The sequence below is a fragment of the Tauraco erythrolophus genome, chromosome 3 (assembly GCF_009769465.1).
Source record: "Tauraco erythrolophus isolate bTauEry1 chromosome 3, bTauEry1.pri, whole genome shotgun sequence".
Lineage (NCBI taxonomy): Eukaryota > Metazoa > Chordata > Aves > Musophagiformes > Musophagidae > Tauraco > Tauraco erythrolophus.
In genome coordinates this window covers 96,203,341-96,225,491 of record NC_141467.1, presented here as the reverse complement: position 1 = coordinate 96,225,491, position 22,151 = coordinate 96,203,341, and the positions used below count along the sequence as shown (strand labels likewise).

At 38.8% G+C, this 22,151-nt stretch overlaps 1 protein-coding gene across 4 annotated transcripts in view; it reads right to left on the bottom strand.

Annotated features, from left to right (window-relative positions):
• Positions 1-6,063: 6,063 nt before the first annotated feature.
• EFR3A (EFR3 homolog A) overlaps positions 6,064-22,151 on the bottom strand; it is a 68,252-nt gene continuing 52,164 nt past the window's right edge. For 2 of the 4 annotated variants that reach the window (XM_086608851.1, XM_086608852.1), the window contains exons 16-23: positions 21,177-21,308; positions 20,583-20,650; positions 19,249-19,376; positions 13,286-13,374; positions 11,030-11,078; positions 9,808-9,911; positions 9,146-9,195; positions 6,064-7,911 (exon numbers count right to left, since the gene is read on the bottom strand). In XM_086608851.1, coding sequence (XP_086464977.1) covers positions 7,806-7,911; positions 9,146-9,195; positions 9,808-9,911; positions 11,030-11,078; positions 13,286-13,374; positions 19,249-19,376; positions 20,583-20,650; positions 21,177-21,308 — 726 coding nt within the window. In that variant the 3' untranslated portion in view covers positions 6,064-7,805. Of the gene's footprint in view, positions 7,912-9,145; positions 9,196-9,807; positions 9,912-11,029; positions 11,079-13,285; positions 13,375-16,575; positions 16,627-19,248; positions 19,377-20,582; positions 20,651-21,176; positions 21,309-22,151 lie in introns of all 4 variants that reach the window. The other 2 variants (XM_086608850.1, XM_086608853.1) reach the window with 2 other exon arrangements.

Here is a 22,151-nt window from a genome sequence, read left to right as displayed (position 1 = left end):
AAGACTGATTCTTGTTAACTGTGTAGTTGGTTCAGACTGGATCTTGATGATGGTGGCTTGTATTTCAGGTTTTTAATTAAACCAATTGCAACTATTCCAACTCCTTTTGCAGACGTTCTTCCTTTACTGAGCTTAGCATGAAACACCCAAAAGAAAAGTGAAGGTAATTACATGAAAATGATTTCTTTCTTCTCTTCATATCTAATTGCAGTTTTCAACCTGGAGAGTATTCTGCTGGTCAATCAGATCATGACAGTAAGATTTCCCTGCTCATTGCAGGGAGGGTTGGACTAGACAACCTTTAAATGTCCTTTCCAACGTGAACTATTCTGTGATTCCATAATTCACTAACATTTCTTTCTACAAAAATTGTTGCTATAAACCTTCTAGCAATTCAGCTGCTTTGAAAGGTCTGGATTTCTGCTCTATAATCCTATTGTACGGGGCTGAATTTTGTCACAAAAGTATTCATTACAGATCAATGACTACATCCTAATGCTGGCTACAGAAAGACTACCCGTGTTCCTCCAAATCATGACACAGTTAAAACATATCATTTGATCTCCTTGTGCAAATTGGACCTTGTGAGAACAGCAGGTGAAAACACCTGTGAATGTTCTTGGATGAGCAGTTAATATTCTACAAACCATTGATAAAATACAATAAAAAGGTTTCTAAAAATACATCAGCAACAAAAGGAGGGCTAAGGAGAATCTCCATCCCTTATTGGAGGTGAGGGCGAAACATAGTGACAAAGGATGAGGAAAAAGCTGAGGTACTTAATGGTACTTAACTCTTTGCCTCAGTCTTTAACAGTAAGATGGGTTGTTCTCCGAGTACTCCGCTTCCTGAGCTGGAAGAAAGGAACGGGGAGCAGAAAGAAGCCCCCGTAATGCAAGGGGAAACTGCTAGTGACCTGCTGCACCACTTACACACACACAAGTCTATGGGGCCAGATGGGATCTACCGGAGGGTACTGAGAGCTGGTGGAAGTACTCACCAAGCCACTTTCCATCATTTATCAGCAGTCCTGGCTAACTGGGGAGGTCTCAGTTGGCTGGAGGTTAGCAAACATGACGCCCACCTACAGGAAGGGCCAGAAGGAGGATCCAGAGAACTACAGGCCTGTCAGCCTGGCCTCAGTGCCAGGGGAGGTTATGGAGCAGATCATCTTGAGTGGCATAACATGTATAGGACAACCAGGTGATCAGGCCCGGTCAGCAGGGGTTTATGAAAGGCAGGTCCTGCCTGACTAACCTGATCTTCTTCTACGGCAAAGTGACCCACTTAGTGGACGAGGGAAAGGCTGTGGATGTTGTTTACCTCAACTTTAGTAAAGCCTTTGGCATTGTTGCCCACAGCATTCTCCTGGAGAAACTGGCTGCTTATGGCTTGGATGGGTTTATGCTTCACTGAGTAAAAAACTGTCTGGATGGCCAGGCCCAAAGAGCGGTGGTGAATGGAGTTAAATTGAGGTGGTGGCCAGTCACGAGTGTTTGAGTTGCGTTAGTTTGAGTTGGTGGCTGGTGTTCCCCAGGGCTCAGCATCGGGGCGAGTTCTGTTTAATCTCTGTATCAATGGTCTGGATAAGTGCATCGAGTGCACCCTCAGTAAGTTTGCAGACAACACCAAGTTGGGCGGGAGTGTTGATCTGCTGGAGGATAGGAAGGCTCTGCAGAGGGATCTGGACAGGCTGGATCGATGGGCTGAGGCCAATTGTATGAGGTTCAACAAGGCTCAGTGTTGGGTCCTGCACTTGGGTCACAACAACCCCATGCAACACTACAGGCTTGGGGAAGAGTGGATGGTGGAAAGGACCTCAGAGTGTTGGCTGGTAGCAGGCTGAACATGAGCCACCAGTGTGCCTGGGTGGCCAAGAAGGCCTATAGCATCCTGGCTTATCTGAGAAATAGCGTGGCCAGCAGGACTAGGAAAGTGATGATTCCCCTGTCCTCGGCACTGGTGAGGCCGCACCTGAACTACTGTATTCGCTTTTGGGTCCTTCACTACAAGAAAGACACTGAGGTGCTGGCGCGTGTCCAGAGAAGAACAACAAAGCTGGTGAAGAGTCCAGAGCACAAGTCTGATGAGGAGCAGCTGAGGGGACTGGTGGTGTTTAACCTGCAGAAAAGGAGGCTGAGGGGAGACCTTATCGCTCTCTACAACTGCCTGCAAGGAGGTTGTAGTAGGGGGGTGTTGGCTCTTCTCCCAAGTGACAAGCGATAGGACAAGAAGAAACAGCCTCAAGTCGTTCCAGGGGAGGTTTAGATTGGATATGAGGAAAAACCTCTTCACCAAAAGGGTTGGCAAGCCCTGGAACAGGCTGCCTAGGGAAGTGGTGGAGTCACCATCCCCAGAGGTATTTAAGAGACATATAGATGTGGTGCTTAGGGACATGGTTTAGTGGTGGACTTGGTAGTGTTAAGTTTACGATTGGACTTGATCTTAAAGGTCTCTTTGAACTGAAAAGATTCTATGATTCTATGAACCTCCAGTTGGTGGTATTCCCCTTTCAGTATTTTTCCTACATTGAGACTGCAAAGGATTAGAGCAGTGCAGAAAAAAACCACCCCACATCAAAAAAATCCAAAATAAAAAAACCCACGAAATCTATTTAGCCACACGAATTCCACTGCCCACCACAGCGGCTACGCCACAGGCACTAGTGAAAAAAGTCCCAGAAGATAAGACTCTTTCTTTAAGGGAAGGCAGGGAGGACAGCTACGTGACGTGAGAAATTCTAGAGGCAGACAAGATTTTAATTAACTTTGATCCCCCCCCGCCCCTTATGCTGCACAGAAAGAGGCCATTTCAGTCCTTCAGCAAAATGCCACTAATCTGCAAAATGCCCATTTTGTCCAGTGCCGAGGATGAGATCCGCGTTACGCTGATAAGTTTACTTGTTTTGGAACTGGAACTTCTATCAGCCTTTTATCATAGTGATGAAAAACTATTTTGTATTTCACAGCATTCATAAATGAAAATGATAATGAAAAATAACTAATCAGCTGAAATGGAAAAAAATTGACCTTTAAACAAGTGAATTAAGTGCAGGGCTGCTTAATGACAACACAAGCTCTTTTCCCTGACAGTAGCAGTGCACACTTAAACCCGTCCTTTTCTGCTCATCATTAGAAACTAGTATGACAGCCATGGTTACGCAAACAACAGGTACATATTCACTCAGAGATATGCTGAATTTTCTGACTGCAGAGATAGAGGTGGATCATGTGAATCAATCAAGTAACAGAGAAGTTACAATATAAATAAAATATCATTCAATGTTGTCATTACTTCAGGCTTTTTTCTAGTATCTCTTATTTCAGGAAGAATCTAACACCAAAAGAGTTCCATGGAGTGATTACGATCATATGAATTGTGTTGATAAAGAGAAGTCTTAAATAATCCAGCTATGGTTAGCTAGATTTGTTCATTCTCAGAGATCAGTGCTAAAGTAATAAAAAAATGATAAGCAGAACAAGATGAGACATTTAGCACAGCTTTTTTCTTTCTTCTCATTCTCACAGTAGCTTTACAATATATTTTTCAAATATTTAGGGCATAGCTGGTGAAAACCCAGCTGCTTCTCCAAAGTGAACCACTAATCTATTATAGAATCATAATTCATAATGATTTAGAACCATGATTCATAATCACAATTAATTATCAATCTAAAAATATTTCCTACTTCATTAGATACTGATTAATTTATTTTAACCTTTTAAGCACTTATTCCTTGCCTGTAAAAGCTGATAAAGTATTAAAGACTTGGGAATATGATTTAATAAACAACTTGACATAATTTAGGAAGACATGAACTGGGAACACCAGGTTCAGGTGTGTTGGTTGTCCTGATCTCAGTATCATTAAAACTGTGAACAATGAACGAGTGAATTCTTTCAAATAAAGGCAACTCTGTGAAGAAACAAAAACTTCTGGTACCCCAGTACCCAGAAATTAGCTCTTAACAGGTCACCTTTGTTTTGTCTTGCAACAGCAGTGGCTGCCATTTTTGTCCCTCCGTGTCTGGCCTGATGTGGCAGGGTGACAGAATCTCTTACTTACCTCTACACCTTCTCTTTAGACACAATTTAAAATAATCTCCCAAGTGTGGCTACTATTTTCTCCCGATTGTTTTGAGACGTCCATCATGCGAATCCATGACCAACATGAGCAACAAAAAAGGCTGATGACCACATATCTTAACAGCAGGTTCTGAGATCCACAAAACGTCACAGATTATAGAAAGAAGATGCCTAGCCTCTCAAATTTCCTAAATACACACAAAGTTTTAATTAACATGTGCAAAAATCAGGAACAGAGGAGCAAGGGAAAAAAAGACGACAATATAATCCTCTGTCTATTAGGATACATCTCATGTGAGCTAGAGAAGGTCCCAACTTCCTCAAAACAAAAAACTATTGCTCTTCCTGTTTCTCTCAGGGTGCACTATTAAAATAATTTAAATAAACGAATACTACCAAAATAAGAGAGCAAGGAACAACAGTATAATACTCAGCCCCATTAGATGGCAGCACTTTGACAAACATCACCTATTGGTGAGCTGTACACGGATCTTCCCACACACCGACAACTCTATTCCTTGAAACTGATACACAAGCTCAGTATGTCTTCTAACTAGTGAGGCAGCCCAGAAAAGCACAGCTTATTTACCTTCGAGAAGCTTATTTGCTATTAGGAAATGATTTTTGTATTGCTGCATTCTCAAATTTTCGTGGTCTTAGTAACAGTGGTGGTTTAATCATAAATAAAAGTAGTAGCTTCATAACGCGGCAATGCTGTAACATTTGAGGGGGAAAAAAAAAAAGGAGTGGAAAATGAGGTCTATTTTAAATGCCAAAAGCCATCATCAACATTTTAAGCAATAAAAACTGACACCTTAGAAAAGATTAATTTTAAATTTTGGTTTATTTTATTGCTGAAATATAGATTGCACAGTGTGTTCTGACATTTATTGAAACCTGCTCATTACGTACAGTACAGAAAATACGACCATCAGAAAAACAGACCAATTAGCCCTACTCCGAGTTTGGACAACAGGCTATTTCTACCTTTTGAAATTAACAAGGATTTAATTTACTATAAAGTGACCCACTAGCAAAAGCTATAATTTTTCAAAAGGACGTAATGGAAAAGAGAACCCAAAGCAAAAGCTGGAATACATTTAAACAGCTGGATACCAATTTATAAACGCTGTGACAGCACTCAGTGTGCTGCAGATAATACAGGGCCAGGATGCACACGGAGCTTTTAAGTTCTGCAACTTGTCTCAAGAACATAAAGAGACAAGTAAAACAAAGCAGCTTTATATTGTACAACAGCACTCTCTACTCATCTGGGCTCATTCATTAGCTACATATAACAATAGCTACCAAAACAATACATTTTACAGTCACTCCCATCTCCCAGCTGTCTAGAAAGGCCAGAGTGAACCAATTATCAACTTACAGTGTCCCTGAATTTCCAGAAAGGAAGAAATTAAACACCATGTGAACACACAGAGTGTTACAAGCTCTTCATTCCCTGCACAATACCTGCACGACACCTGCATTTCCCAAACAAAGCTCATTTGAACATTGAAAACATGGAAACCTACCATTAGCATCAATGAAAAATACTTCATCAACAGAATAGAAAATGGAAACGCTGAGTCTAGTTATTTTCACATGCAGCATTCATGCAACAGAATTCAATCCCAGAAACAATCCTGTATTTACAGCACAGTCTCCATACTGCAAGAGTGCAAACAGAAGTACATTCTTTATTTCTTAGACTTCTTATTTTCTTTTTGTACAAAAGTGCACAGTGTTATTCTTTAAAAATGACAGTGGTCAGTGTTTTACATTGTATCCCTAGGTTAGATTTACTATTTAAAAAATTACACTCTTTATATAGGCCAAAAAGCTATTATGTCTTACCTGAAAAAAAAAAAAAAAAAAGTGAAAACTAAAAGCTAGAGTTCTACTTATGTGTAGACTGTGGTCTGATCAGGCTGATACGCTGCAGCAGTAAAAATCACAACGGAATGCTGTAGATAAGGGGCTGTTTCGTCATCCACTAACAGCTGTGATTGCACTGTTAAACTGAAAAGAAGGTCTCAATTACCTTTTGAGTTTCGTCAATGCTTTCTGAAAGTCTCAGCACGTTATCTCATAGGTTTAAGTAGCTGATACGTCTCTCATGTTATGTCACAACAGGCTTTTAAAAGTAGTCCCGTGGCATACTGTACTACAGTTCAAAAAACTTCAGTGCATTTGCAAATGCTCAAAAGAGCCAGCAGATTAGCTGGGCTGATAACCATCCAGATCTTGGAATTATGCAATCATTGATTAATTTTGGTTGGGACTTCTGAAGGTCATCTAAACCCAGCTCCTGCTCAAAGCAGGGCTAATTGAAGTTAGATCACTTCGTTCACGGCCTGATGACTGTTTATCTACACTGGTGGCTTCCTTAAACATCTTAGATTTATTATAGATATTTGAGAACATTCATTCATGTTCATGATTCAGACAGATTAAGGGACTTCAAACTTACTATTCATGGCATCAATGAAAGCCATTTTTCCTTTTTGCCTGCAGAATTTAGTGAGTCATAAAGACAGTCTTGATAATTATCATCAAAAGCTCAGTGATTTACTCTATGGGTTTTACTCTACTTACATTTGAATAGTATACTCAGATACATAAACCTATGACAGTTACCACATTTTCCTTATTTCTAGAAAGGTTTGAGAAATGAAACAAAAACGAACACAGAGATGCATCTCCAAAAATGCTTTTGCTTGAAAACATATTTAATAAAATTTTGGTCTTTAAATGGTTTCGTCTACTTTTCTTTCAATTTCTAAAATATCATTAAAAAGCTGTAATAAACCACAGAGAAATACCTCATAGAATATATTTTTAATTTCTGTACTTATGATTTAAAATGCCCTCAGTTTATTTTCTGTTATACTAAATATATCTCTTGTGTATTTATACTAAAGCAGACAGTAAAATACTACTGCATTCTCAAAAGTACAGTCTGTAAACCATACACCTTAAGACATGAGAAATATTGCACAATTCCGTGCTTCAGGAGTACATTTCTGCTCTCTTACGCAAAGCAGTTAACGTTTAGCAACAAACATAGGACATATACTGGGCGTATATATCTAAAAAGCATGTTGTCTGATGCATCAAAAAACTACTTAACAAGTGTCCATTAATTCATTTACTGCACTTGAACACATGTAAGGTATTGTTTTTTTTTCCATATATTCCAAAACAAGTTGACCAGCCATGATAGCATGAACGAAAGGGAGCTAAGGCAGCGGTCCACTGGCTACATTTATTAGGATGAAGCAAGCCAAAAGCATTCTATTTGGATATATAATTGAGGTGGAGAGGAGGAAAAAACAAACAAACAAACGAACAAACAAAAGCTTTTAACAGCTTCTTCAGTTACAAGGCCTCAAATTAAAGGAATTTACAGAAATACAAATTCCTAGAGTAACTGAAATGTTCACCTATATGGCAAGACAAGTTTTAAATCTGACTTCTACATGTACTCAGATATGAAAATGAAGAAACATGATATATGAAAAAACCTAACTTCAAATATATTACAGAAGAACACAACTCAAGACAGTCTTATGAATTTGGCTAAAGTAATCTGCATTTGGCTCATGTCCATCATTACTTTAAAGTTAGTTTAGATGAAATAAACAACAAAATTTGAAAACTCATCTTGTTCTTTCTATTGTACTCTATTCTAAATAATGTCCAGCAGACTTCAGAAGACACTTAATACACACAAAGATCTGGAAACTTCATCTCATAGACTGGAACGGATTGGTAATGAGGATGTCCAGCAGTAATGGTCATCGTTCCTGAGGGGCTAGGCGGAGGACTGTGTGAGAAGAAAAATCAATATATGTAATTTATAATTATATAGACTGCTTTCTTTTTTATGACTTGATATATGAATAGCTGAGAAACAAGAGTAAACTACCCTCCCACCCACCCACAACCAGTATTTCATCCTATTCCTGAAATTCTGATGAAATCCTCACGCCTCGCTTGTTTATTTTTTTTTGTACTCCCGTCTAAATCATCTACTTCACTCATGTTACAGAACTACAAAATGCATTTTATGACTAACAAATATTATTCATATTGCACAACGGATGTGCACAACTCTGTATAATAATGTCATGTACTACTGGGTGTTCATTTTGTAATTACTTTCTCAAAGAGATACAGCAATGCGAAAACAGCAGCATTCTTCAATACCACTGATATAAACAGAAATAATATAAGTATACTATGACATGGTTTCTGGATGTTCTCCAGTATCTAAAAGATTCAAATAGTAACAAGAAAATCAAAGTGACTGTTTTAGATGAAGACTACTCTTGATCAATGTACTGGTTTTGGCTGGGATAGAGTTAATTTTCTTCGCAGTAGCTAGTACGGGGCTATGTTTTGAATTTGTGCTGAAAACAGTGTTGATAACACACAGGGATGTTTTTGTTTGAGCAGTGCTCACAGAGCCAAGGCCTTTTCTGCTTCTCGCCCCACCCCACCAGCGAGTAGGCTGGGGGTGCACAAGAAGTTGGGAAGGGACACAGCTGGGACAGCTGACCCCAGCTGACCAAAGGGATATTCCATACCATGTGATGTCATGCTCAGCATACGAAGCTGCGAGAACAAGAAGAAAAGGGAGGAGATTCAGAGCTATGGCGTTTGTCTTCCCAAGTAACCATGATGTGTGATGGAGCCCTGCTTTCCTGGAGATGGCTGAACACCTGCCTGCCCATGGGAAGGAGTGAATGAATTCCTTATTTTGCTTTGCTTGTGCACATGGCTTTTGTTTTACCTATTAAACTGTCTTTATCTCAGCCCACAGGTTTTCTAATTTTTACCCTTCCAATCCTCTTCCTCACTCCACTGAGGTGAAGTTAGGCAGCGGCTGTGTGGGGCTTAAACACGTACCACAGTTAAACCACAACATTCAGTTAAGTCAATTATTTTCTGCCTACTACATGTGTTTAAGAACACTATGACAGGACCACCTGAAAGCAGTCCCAGTTGTTTTATAACTCATTTTTCATTCATCGTGTTCTTCTTGCATAAAGCCTTACCGAATGGTGAGTTCCAGTATCTGTGCAAGTCTATCATGAAGCAAGTTTGCCTAGGAAAAAAAAATTAAAACTGAATTATTAACTACTATATATTGAAGCAAGTTAAAATGAACGTGCCAGGCCATACTCGGAGCGTGTTCCACACTACCACATGGTAAATCTACGCTGCATTTCCCATCTTGATTTCTTTTCTTACTGCTGCAAGAATTCTGAGCCCTGAAGAGGCATGTGAGATCGAGTGAGCCTGTCTTAGAGTGCAAGGAATTATGTAGCAAATTTTGCTGTTGCAGATAGGAATTTAACAAACCTGAAATACATTCAGTTATTCAAAATATATATTGGGGTAAATGCTGTTCCAGTTATCCCAGGATAAAATAGGAATGGACCAAGAAATCTAGATTCCAAAGATAGTAAGGATGAAGAGTATAATGAGATTTCCATTTCTTTTCAAATAGTCTAGGAACAATCAAAAGCACACTTTAAATAACTGGAATTTCCCAACATTGATAATAGCAGAGACAGTAGCTGAAGACAAAAAAATGAACTTCTTTAGAAGTAACAGCAACAGTGACATGACAACATGAAGCACTTTTAGCCAGCACGTCCCCATTAATGCCTGTACCAGCACCTTCAGTGCTGTGTAACATTTTTCAGAAACTCACTTTGGTTTCACATTGTGCTGCAATTTCTTCAAACGGTGCTTTTTGGAACTTTTCAATCACAAGACGCCTTTTTTCTTTTTCCTGTTCTTCAAGTCCATTGTTATCTTAAAAAAATAATTAAAAAAAAGAAAGGTAGTCTTTGCCTATCAAGGATAAGTGGTGTGACCCTTCAAACGCAAAGCAAACAAGCACCGCATCTAAAGTGCTGCAACCATACTCAAGCGAGGTGTCACCAGTCATTGCTTCTAAGTAAAATGCAGATATAATTTCAGGAAGATGGTTTGAGGACCTCAGTTTTGCCCTTTCTTACCATGTGCTTTAATTACGAATACCTCATGCTTCCTTTGGACTCAAGACTGCACTTCTCATTCACTGCACACAAGTTCAGCTTCAAGAGAAAAGAAGGGAGTGTCCTCCCTCCTAGTATCATGCGGGCAGGTGGGCAGGATTTGCTATTGGAATTTGGGAAAAGTGAGTTCAACCTCCATAGGCTGAGTGATCATACAAGCAGATGGAACTTGGAAGCACGTAATGAAATTAAGTACCTCAGTGATTAGGCATGTTGGAAAACCGTCAGATTGAATTATGGTTTAAAATAGAAATGTCTATTGTTTAAAACATCCATGTCTGCTTCATGTTTTTGACAGGATTTTGGTGGACTGGACGGCATTAATTAGTAATTACTTGTAGTGGTAAGAAATAAGGAAACTGGATAATTCCGAGTTGTAGTAGGTGGGGCACTTGTCAGAAAAATATTCTTTTAAACAAATCAGATAGATATGTCCCAACACACTACTTAAAAATGGAGTGTTTCTAAAGGCCACAATGTCACCTTACAATCTATTTCTGAATGCATTGAAGACCTGGAAATATTAATACGTAAAAAATACTGAAGTTGCTTTATAAACAATCATTCAATGGAATTTGAAAATGTCACATTATTTATAGGTTGGCCTGTAAGGGCAAATTTAACAGATGACAGGCATTTCCAGATGCTTTTCATTCAGTCTCATTAGCTTCAGAAAATGAATTCACTACAATTATCAGGATATCATTTCAGAAATTTAGAAATAAATAACCAAAATTTTAAATAAATTTACTAGCTGAAGAGAAACAAATGTAATATTTTAATTATGATGTTATTCTGGCAACACCTTTTTCTCTAGCAATTCCACAGTAATCTAGAGCTATGTTGCATAAACACAACTGTAATAAATCTTACCAATTGCTTTCTTCAAAGCTTCAAAAGTGATTTCTTCAGTATTATCAACCTAAACACAAAGAAACAAAACTCCTTAAACCTCACATATAACAAGCTTCTGAAAAACAAGGAATGTGAAAAACACAGAGGGCCAAAATGGCCACAGAGCTTTTCTGCCTTACAAGTTTCTTACAGCTTTATCTGGACTTGCTATGACATCCAACAGATCACTAACTCATGTTTTTAAGCCACTGCAATTAGTGAGGAAATTTTCATCAAATGACATCAAGGAAAGCTTTCCAAATTCTGGGCAAGATGCCCTATGCCTACAATACTTTAGAAAAGTACTTGGATTTTAGTAGAACACCCCTGTGAGTCAGGAATATGCTGCAGTGTTGCTATACCGCTAAGCCTCAGTACCGGTCCTTAGGCAGCTGTTCCGAATAACAGCAGCTGCTTCCTGAGACTAGTTGAGTTCCAGCGATGTGATACTAAAATGAGAAATGGTAGTGGAGGGTAGAGTAGAAAATAATCACCTTCTATACGGTTCATATCACCAGCTGCTTTTACAAGTGCCTTCATCTTACAAATGGAGATAACTACGGAATAAACCATCTTCCTGAACAGGATTCACTAACAGATTTGTCACAACAAAAAACTTTGTGTTGACAAAAGAATTGCATTTGTATTGTACACAATAATAGCTATTTTATGGATAAACAGTCTTTTACCTCTCAGTGTATAAATGATACCACACATCACTAATCTTAAAACTTCCAGTAATTAAGTAGTTTATCCTCTCAATCATAAAGCCTTATTCTCCTTTTTTTTCAGTTTAATTCCACTGGCAGTTATGGATTATGTTACATATACTAATATACATAGCAAGAGAACCAGATTTAATATCTTTGTGGACTCTTCTCTTTTTCTTCCTCTCGAGTTACATCCAGTGTATCATCTTATGTTGCAGGTGACTAAAAACATGCATTATGAGGGAACAAGAATTAGCAAAAATTACAGAGCACCATTACTGAAGGAACAGGCTGCCCAGGGAAGTGGTTGACTCACCATCCCTGAAGGTATTTAAAAGATGTGTAGACAACATCTCTTTTGAAGAGATGTTCAATCAGATGTAATCACATATAATACATGAGATTAAAAAAGGATACTAATGGCAAACACCTCCATTCCTATTAGAAGCATTTACTTTCTTCAGAAAGCTAAAGATTGTGATAATCTGGCTTATTTTTCAAACACTTTTTCTTCTTTCTCTTAAACTTCTTATCTAGTTTATCTGTATTCTTGTTAAAGCACAACAGTAAGAAGTGAACACAGAATATCATCTGAGGTATCATCAGCACAAAGCAGAAAGGAATAGTAACAATGATGCAAAACGTAAATCACTTCCCTCAGTAAGTTCTAAAATGAGACTTGCTCCTTTGCAATAGCTAAATATTGGATTTTTAACCAACATTCAGCTTGACTCTGTCCACACATCCTGTTTCATGACCCTAGCCAGTATGCACTTTAAGATGTCAAAGGCAGGATTCATTTCCAGGTACAAACACCTCAATTTCAACAGCTAATCCCCATCGCAGCCAGCAGAAATCTGGTTAATAAAAATCAGCAGAACCTTGAAAAAGATTCAGCAGAAATGGGAATTTATTTTAAGAAATACTTCCAATGAAGTGTCAAAAGATGTGGGATAATTTTAATTACAATGCAGTCTTCCTAAGGGATAATCAACATCAGCTCCTGTACCCTACACATGGACTTTTTGTAGCTACCTTGTCCTTCCATGACTTTAAAGCACCGTGTGTTAAACTCTTCTGGAAGGGAAGAGTGAGACCGTAACACTGTGGTGTGAGCAGCCTGCCCAGTCTTTGCCTGCCCCTCATATGGGTCAGCCTCAAATTGATGAACAAGACTCTCAGATACTTCAAATTACGCAGGCATACAGATGCAGGAATTGTATTTGATCCCTCAAAATGCAAATATTTACGTATAAAATATTAGTTGCTCAGCATATATATGTATTGCTACCCCATATTCTGCAGCACGATCTGTAAAAACTATAGTGACAAAATACATATTTATACAGCAAGATCAGCACCAGCATCTTTGACAACACATTTCTACAAATATGGGAGTTAAAAAAATCAAAACCCCAAAGCATTTAACATTGCTAGAACAATTAGATATCAGACTTTCTGGGAAAAATTGATTTGCATTCCCCACCTCAAGATGCTGCTTTAAAATACCCTGTGATTTTCATACCTTATCCTCTGTATTGTTGCCAGGCAGAATATCCACCTGAATAGATACCGTATCCACAATGCTCTTCCTCCTGGAGAGTCTGTCCTCATCTAGGAAAAACAACAACTTATCTCACCTTTTGTAGTAACAGTTGAAACACGATCGACCAAGTTTCTACACATCAGATGCAGATTTGTTTCTATATGCCTAATTAACTGAAGATCATCTATTTTATAATTTGGATTGTTGCAAAAAATGATCAGTTACTGCTCTAAATTATTAAATATGAAGGAAAATAACCTTTTTATCGTCCCTTCCTCCTCTTATCCCAGATCTTGCCAACTTTCCCTTGAAAGCCCAGAATTTAAAAAAATGAGATGAGATCTTACTCAAATGCGCAATAAATAACATAGTACATGATAATATATTGCTGCAGAATAATTTACAAAAGACTGAATTTACTTTTTTGCTTGTGAAATTGAAACATTAAGGTCTTAATTTGAAGGTACTCTGAAATAGTAAAGGGCTTCTTGGAAGATGACTCATTGACAGAAGAAACAGATTTCTGAATGGAAATAAACAACAATCCTTCCTTATTCTTGTTGCTACAACTACTATATTCAACTAGTCTAAAAATCTACTTGGTGAAAAAAATTCTCTCCATCTCTAACTTCCTACAAACATTTTAGCAAGTCCAGCTGGCTTAAAAACTTGCCAGAGTAAGACCAACTGTGCTGATACCAAAAGGAGCACAATGATTTCTTTAACGCTTAAGCAGATATGATCAAATGATCATCAGTTGATGGATTCCCTTTTGTGACTGAGACAATACACCAACAATCTTTTCTCCTTTTTGACATTTAATATATTAACATAAGATGAAAAAAACCAGTAAAAATACATTTACAGACGTGTCATGAGGATCCTCTGACAAATGGAGACTTGAGTGGCCTGATTTTTCATGCATCTCAGTTACAAACCCATGAAGTGCAATGTCACATTTTAGATTTTAGCTGAGATCAAGCAATTTGGACCTGCATGTAGTTAGAAGCACCTACAGGCACTTGATACTAAGATAAGGATGAGGAGAACTACTGTAAAACTCCTCCATCACAAAATAATTTTTGCTGGTTCTTCTGCAGCCTTTGTTTAATCACTTCTAGCAAAGCACTTCTGCAGTGCAAATATTGAGCATGAACTACAGAATTCATTCCAGCAGAGTTGAACACGTCCAGGTTTAAAAAAATCAAGAAACACCTTTCAGAAGTCATATAAATGAAATGCCATTTAAGATCAAGAGGCAGTGAAAGAACAAAATTAGGGGAAAACACCTGAATTCTAGCTATCTTTGCCAGGTTCTCAGAGATCCTGAGCATCTGAAGTGGCATTCTGAAGGATTTCCTTAATTTCAGTCCCTGATGGCTCACTGGTACACGACCCAATACACCCAGAGCCTGAGGAAAGCACCTCATCGCCGAGTAAACACAAGACAAAACTACATCTTTGCTGCCATCTTGCTGCTTTCTCCATAACTGACATGCAAACACCACAAGACACGGTTTAGGGACTATTTCAGATAGAATTTATTTTTATAACAGATGCCTCACTATACTTGCCTAATAAAAATGCCCACTCTCCTCTATTTTCAACACATTAAGTGGGTAAAAAATTGTGAAAATTGCAATTTTTTTCTGTTATATGATGTAAAACTTGTCTCCAGACAAACAAAGGAGCCAGGTTGGATGAGGCTTTGAGCAACCTGATGTAGTGAAGGGCTTCCCTGCCCACGGCAGGGGCGTTGGAACTAGATGATCTTTGAGGTCCCTTCCAACTCAAAGCATTCTGCGATTCTATGCAGGGGAACAGCATCTTGGGATCGCAATTGCAGATGGCTTAATATAGGATGTTTAGGGGAGAAAGCAAGGGTGGGGAAAAAGAGCATTGAGATGATTTAGATTAGATATAAGGAATCTTTAGGTTCCTTTAGATATCTATAGATCTTTAGATTAGATATAAGGAAGAAATTTTTCACTCAGAGGGTGGTGAGGCAGTGGAACAGGCTGCCCAGAGAACTTGTAGATGCCCCATCCCTGGAAGTGTTCAAGGCCAGGTTGGATGAGGCTTTGGGCAACCTGGCGTAGTGGAGGGTGTCCCTGCCCATGGCAGGGGGGTTGGAACGAGATGATCTTTGAGGTCCCTTCCAACTCTAACCATTCTATGATTCTATGATTTGGGGAGAAGTAAGCAAGGAAAATAGAGGGATAAAGGGATAAAGGCATCAGTCTCATGTAAACCAGCTGCTGATCAGTATGCACATCTGGCCATGCCTCATCAGTGCAGCCTGTCCTGTCTTCTCATTAAATCCCATTTCTCTTTTGCTGGGTGAGGGACTCTATTAATTTGTGCAGGTGTGTGCACAGGGGTCTGAGCACAGCAACTAGAGTCGGACCACAGGTCTGTGTGTCTGGAGCGACCAAGGGCGCACTGCGCCAGTCCACGGAAACAAGGGGATATCAAGCCGGACCAGCAGGTGAGTAGATCGAGTCGCTTAGGATCTGGGGATGTCTTTTTGTGTCTGTCTCTCCGTGTGTCAGTCTGTCTCTGAGGGGAATGCACCTGGAGGGACCAGGAGGCCCAGGACAACTGTCAGAAAGGGCACAGAGCCTGGGGGGTTGACCGAGAGCCATGCGTGCATGCGCGTGTGCGTTACTGTGCACAAGGGGGGTCTGTACCAGCAGCTGGACTGGGGCTGTGGGTCTCGGGGACCCACTTGCTCAGGCGTCAGTGACTGGGGAGACTGGGAACCAGGAGACAGCTGTGGGAAGACAGTGTCTAAGCCCAGCTACTGCTGGGATGCACACAGAACATCTGCACCTTCACATAATGGACCTTTATCCTGAACAGCCAGCGAGTAAGATGAACAATTGTTCTGTGAACAGCTGAGAGCTTCTTCCAACTTTCTACCAAGTTGTGGTACTGTCACTCAAAGAGGTAATCAGTGCTATCACAAAAATGACACCTATAGCCCTACTATGTGCTCAGGAAAAGAAAACAGTAAACTACCATATTGTAGAGTTCCAAATCAAGAGTAACAAAGGCAAACCTTGCAGCAGCTAACATTGCTACAGGTAGATCAAGGAGATAAATACAAAAAAAAAGCAGAAGGAAACGCTAAGTACACCAAGTACAACACAATTTCTGGCCTAAAAGTCTAAAGGCCTTCTAAAAGCGTTATTTTTTTGACTGTGCACATCCTACACAGACACACCACAGCTAGCAGGAGAGCAGGCTGGCCTACAACTTGTTTTTACCTTTTGATTTGTGTCTGCATTTATGAGGCTTTTTGCCTGATGGAAATAGAGCTGAATTAAAAAAAATTATATACGTACAGACAAAAAATGATTAAATGTACATTTAAATTATCAGTTCCCTTCTCCCCCAAATAAGAAAGAGAAGAAGGTACAACAAGTTGCAAATATGAACGGCCTTCAAACTGATAAGAAATACCCAAACTTGAAACAAAGACATGATTTTATGTTTATGAGACATTGTCAAGCATTATATCATTGATATTCAGAACTACTAGAAATAAATAGGATAAAGTCTTTAGTGGCTTTTTGGATCCAATCATAACTTTCCCAGCAATATACAAAAAACGGATCCATCTTTTACTAAAATTAATGATATATTTTGAAAAACTATATTCTAGCATTACAATATAATAGTAGACATGAAACACTTCTTTGAGGTGAAAAATGAAAAGTTCCAGAATTCCAAAATATTTACCTTGGTCCTGATTTAGTTAAATGAAAACCTTGGAAGTTCAATATCCCACAGATTCAGAGATTAACGATCCTAATTGGTTATGATAAACAGGCATTGAACCAGTTTTGGTCACTGATCTTTACAAAAAGATTACAAAAAAACCCAAACCCATCTGACTCACATATGCCAAGATTTAGCATAAAATATAGCCGTTTCTCATCTCCTGAAGAGGCAGTTAATCACACATCTGCAGCTAAACTCACCTAACCTTGATGTCAGAACTTACATATCTTCCTGTGTAGGAATACATTTTTATCAAAGTATCCAAGAAAACCCCAGCAAGGTGTGTTGGTTTTGGCTGGGACAGCCTTCATTTTCTTGTGTTTTGGATCTAGTATGGGTTTGGTATGAGACGAATGTTGATAATATACCGATGTTTTCAGATGTCGCTAAGAAAACAAGGGCTTTCCAACTTTCCATGCTTAGCTAGTGCGTAGGTACATGAGAAACTCGGAGGGAGTATGGCCAGAACAAGAGGCTCGAATTGGCCAATGAGATACTCCACACCATACGATGTCACGCTCAGCATATAAAGCTGGGGGAAGAAGAAGGAAGGGGAGGGCGTTCGGAGTGATGGCATTTGTCTTCCCAAGTAACTATTATGTGTGATGGAGCCCTTTTTCCCTGGAGGTGGCTGAACGCCTGCCTGCTGACGGGAAGCAGTGAAGGAATCCCTTGCTTTGCTTGCGTGTGGGCTTTTGCTTTATCTATCAAACTGTCCTTGTCTCAACCCATGAGTTTTCTCACTGCTACTCTTGCGATTCTCTCCCCCATGCCACTGGGGCTGAGTGAGCAAGTGAGTGTGTGGAGATTAGTTGCTGGCTGGGCTTAAACCACAACACAAGGTCATTTGGGTAGAAATACATCTCGATTTCTAGAAAAGGCTTAATATGAATTTCAAACCAGGCAATCTTTCTCATTCCATTCTTATTCACTTGAAGATAGTAAAACTTTGAAAATGTAACATTTCCTTACTTGCTACTCACCTCTTCTGCTAAAACTAAAAAATAACATTAACTGTTTTCTTGGATGCCAGAAGAAATAAGCTGTCAAGCACAGTAACATTTTCCTTTTTAGAAGAAAACAACCAGTAACAGAAAACACAGGCATTGCAGCTGTATCAGAATATATCACTAGTTCGCCTGCTAGCACTTGGGACAAAACCACATCTGATGCTCAGAGAACTCATCCCCTCCCATAGCACCTCTCCCAAAAAGCTTATTCAAGAGCAGACAGCAATGTCTCTGAATCATACTGCAAATGTGACAGATTTGGCATTCACTGTCCGTATGTACTATGTTTCTATGTGTGAGCTACAAAACATTGGAATTGTGTTTTCCTCCTGGATACTTTTATTTTACAAAAAGGTCATGCTTCAGACTGCGATCTCCCATAGTCTGTTACAATAGCAAGAAGTTAACGTACAGCCACAAAACACACATGGTTAATAAAACAACTTCTTCAAACTTTTTTTTTCAGCAAGTTGCTCAATTGGCTGTTGAAAATATACTAAAAGCTGAAAACACACAATGTCACATACTAGCTAGTCATCCACACACTATTCGTGCATCCTGGACAGCACAAACTCTCACAAATCTTCCTCAGGCATACTTTATTTTAATTGTATTACCTGATACTAAGCTAGCATAGGTATCTACTAGAGGCAAACATAATATTCTTGATTAAATTATTATCTGCTCATTGAGAATTTGACTAAGGCTAATAACTCAAGTCAGCACAAGGCTATATGGCACAAGGATGGAACACGTTCCATCCAGTGTTTACATAAAAAGGATAAAGTATGCTGACTTGTATAATCCTTCCTCACCTGTTAACTCAAGTTAATACAGAAAAAGAGTAATAATCACTCTTATCTTCTTAGGTATTCTTTCGAAAGCAAAGACTACATTAAAAAGAGTCAAAGTGGGTTTAAGAACTTTCTGCCCCATTTCCTGACGTAAAGGAAAACAAATAAATCTTAAAAGGACGCAAAGTTGAAACTTCTTAGCAATAATACAGTAGGTAATGAGAAAAATAACCATCTTGAGAAAACCAAATCATAACATGATTAACTTTTGTCGCCAAGTAGTCAGACAATACATTAAGCAAGTGTTCTTAACAACTGGTAATTAGCAGTTTTGTCACTCATCACCACTTACCTGTTACCTGGGGTACATATGGAACTGACAATCTTTCCACACTGTATCCACTGCCTCCTAATGATTCTGCAATCTTGTTTGTCAGGAAAAATAAATTTTTTTCATGCTTCTCTAAGGATTTTGGAAGACTGTCAAAACATATATTTGAAGTTATTATCTACCAATAAAGATTTGGTCATTAAGTAAAATACTTTTGTAACGTCTGCATGCAATCAAACAGGGTCAATGGTAACTATTTGATAGAAATAAAACCTGCTCAGTTATTTAGGAATGAATATACACTCCAAAATGAGTCCACTGAATACCTCTGCAATATTTTAAATTACCTTAACACTTCTTGGCTATCTAAATCATGTTCCTCACTTATTCTTATTACATTTTGAGAGAACCTGGTCTCTGTTAAATGGAAAAAACTGCAGAGCAATAGTATTTTCCATTTGCCAGCAATGCACTCTAGCGACAAAAAAGGGTAAGGGTATCCTGGGCTGCATTAGGAGTTTTGCCAGGTCAAGGGACGTGATCCTTCCACTCTACTCAGCACTGGTAAGGCCCCACCCACCTGGAGTACTATGTTAAGTGCTGGGCTCTTCAGGACAGGAGGGATATGGACTTACTGTATAGAGTCCAACAAAGGGACACTAAGGTGGACTGTAAGGGACCGAAGCATCTCTATAGTGAAGAAACACTGAGAGAGTTGGGACAGTGCAAGAAGGAGAAAAGAAGGTGCATCTTATCAGTGTGTACAACTACCTTAAGGGAGGGAGGGTAGAAAGAGAATAGAGCCAGGTTTAATGGTGCCCAGTGACAGGATGAGAAGCAATGAGCACAAACTGAAACACAGGAGGTTCTGTTTGAACATCAGGAAACAATTTTACACTGCGAGGGTGACCAACCACTGGCACAGGTTGCCCAGAGAGGTTGTGGAGTCTCCATCCTAGGAGATATTCCAAAACCATCTGGATATGGTCCCGGACAGCCTGCTCTAGGTGACGCAGCTTGAGCAGGGGGGTGGGACCAGATGAACTCCAGAGGTGTCTTCCAACCTCACTTATTCTGTGATTCAGCAAAAATTCATTTTGCTGTGTTAGCAGTTACACCAAGCAACATACTGTGCAGATGTAAGTGCCTCTGACTACAATTAAAGAAGTCAGAAAACCAGATTTTTTTCACATATGCATATATGCTTTTAATGCTTCGTGTTCTTCTGTCTATCCTGTACAGTACTGAACCTCTAAATTATTTTTCACATACGCAACATATTTTAATGATGTGCAATTTTTAATAGTAAAATAGGTACTTCACAGTCCATTAATTCACATTCTGTATCTACTCACTTGCATTTGTCTTTGAAAATTGTTTCTGGTAGAAAATAAGATGCTTCCAGACTTCTAGTTTCAATGACCTGAAAAAGTCAAGACAAATAATGCAAATGGAGTAGGTTCCAGAGCTATTTTCTCCAATGACTAATTGCTTAAAGAGCTTACACTGTAGCAGATTACCAATAATTCACTAACTTCTACCTCAGCACAAATGAGGCCTTTAGGATTTCTTTTAATCAGAGAAAGCGACAGAGGCACTCATCTTTTAGACTAAAATTCTGGTTCTCATGGTCTTGTGCATGTCAGTACTGTTTACCAAAGCCATTGAGGCTGTGAACTCTTATACCAGGTGGGATTTAGATCATTATATATAGTACCATAAATGAAACAAAAAGGCTATACTTTGAGTGAAGAATATTCTGTGCATAATTTCAAAAGTCAGCAAGTAAAGCCATCAGAGATCAAAGACAAAGAGCAATGTTGATGGACACAAATACAGGAGATCAACACCACAAGCAATTACTTGCTTGTTATTTATTCAAGAAGTTATTTATCCATTTATAGTAGAATGCGCAATGTTCTAAGTGACATAAATTAATTACGTGTTACCTTGCTGACATGCTGACAAAAGGCAGGAACTGCAATCATCTGACTCAGAAAGTTTAGATACGCTGCAACCAATGCCATGACACCACAACGATTAAACATTGGCAGATTATCCTCATTGATGATGGCAATGTCCTGAAATATAAAGGATTGCATTATACTCTCCAAAATTAACAGGCTGTTCTGAATATATGGAAGTCAAAATCATTATCGGTAACACTAACTGACATGATGATTATCTTGTATTACCTAGCATTTAATACCTCTCATCTTAAAATCCAGGTCTTTTAGCTCACTCCTGAATTACGTACATGTTGATCTGAAATTAGAGAGCTTGAAGGATTCAACCCCTATGAAGAGAAATAAACGTACTCAACTCAAACTTGTGCTTCTCAGAAAGAGAGTACACGTTAATGACTGGTAGTCTCTTGTCCTCATCACCTGTCGATCATAATTTTTTTCCAGGAAAATTAGAAACAGTAGTTTAATAATAAAAATCACTCTATGAGTCACAGATACAGTACCATAAAGGGAACTATTTAATGCTTATCAGCATTTCTATGTTTATTTAGATTGTATAATTTTTGTTCTAGTAAAACACAGAACAACATTTTCATCAAGTAAGGATTTGGTTCAGTAACATATTTTAAAATTAAGGATGCACTCCGCATTTCAGAGGTTTCATAATGCAGGTGCACATTAGGGAATAAGGCTAATGACAGAGAGTGAACTGGGAATACAGGACAATTTCATCAAATTTCCATGGCACATGCTAGCACTAATTTTTTTGAATGCTTAAATTTAAACGCAAATAAACATAATAAGTTACACAGTTTCACTGAGAATTGTATGCAAGTATGAATAATGTTTGATCCTGTAAACGAAATGTTAAGAAATAAAGTCTGTCAATACACTGGTAGAATTTTACTCTAAGGTGAGACTAAACAGCCTGGTTTGACAAATATTTCCAACCAATCA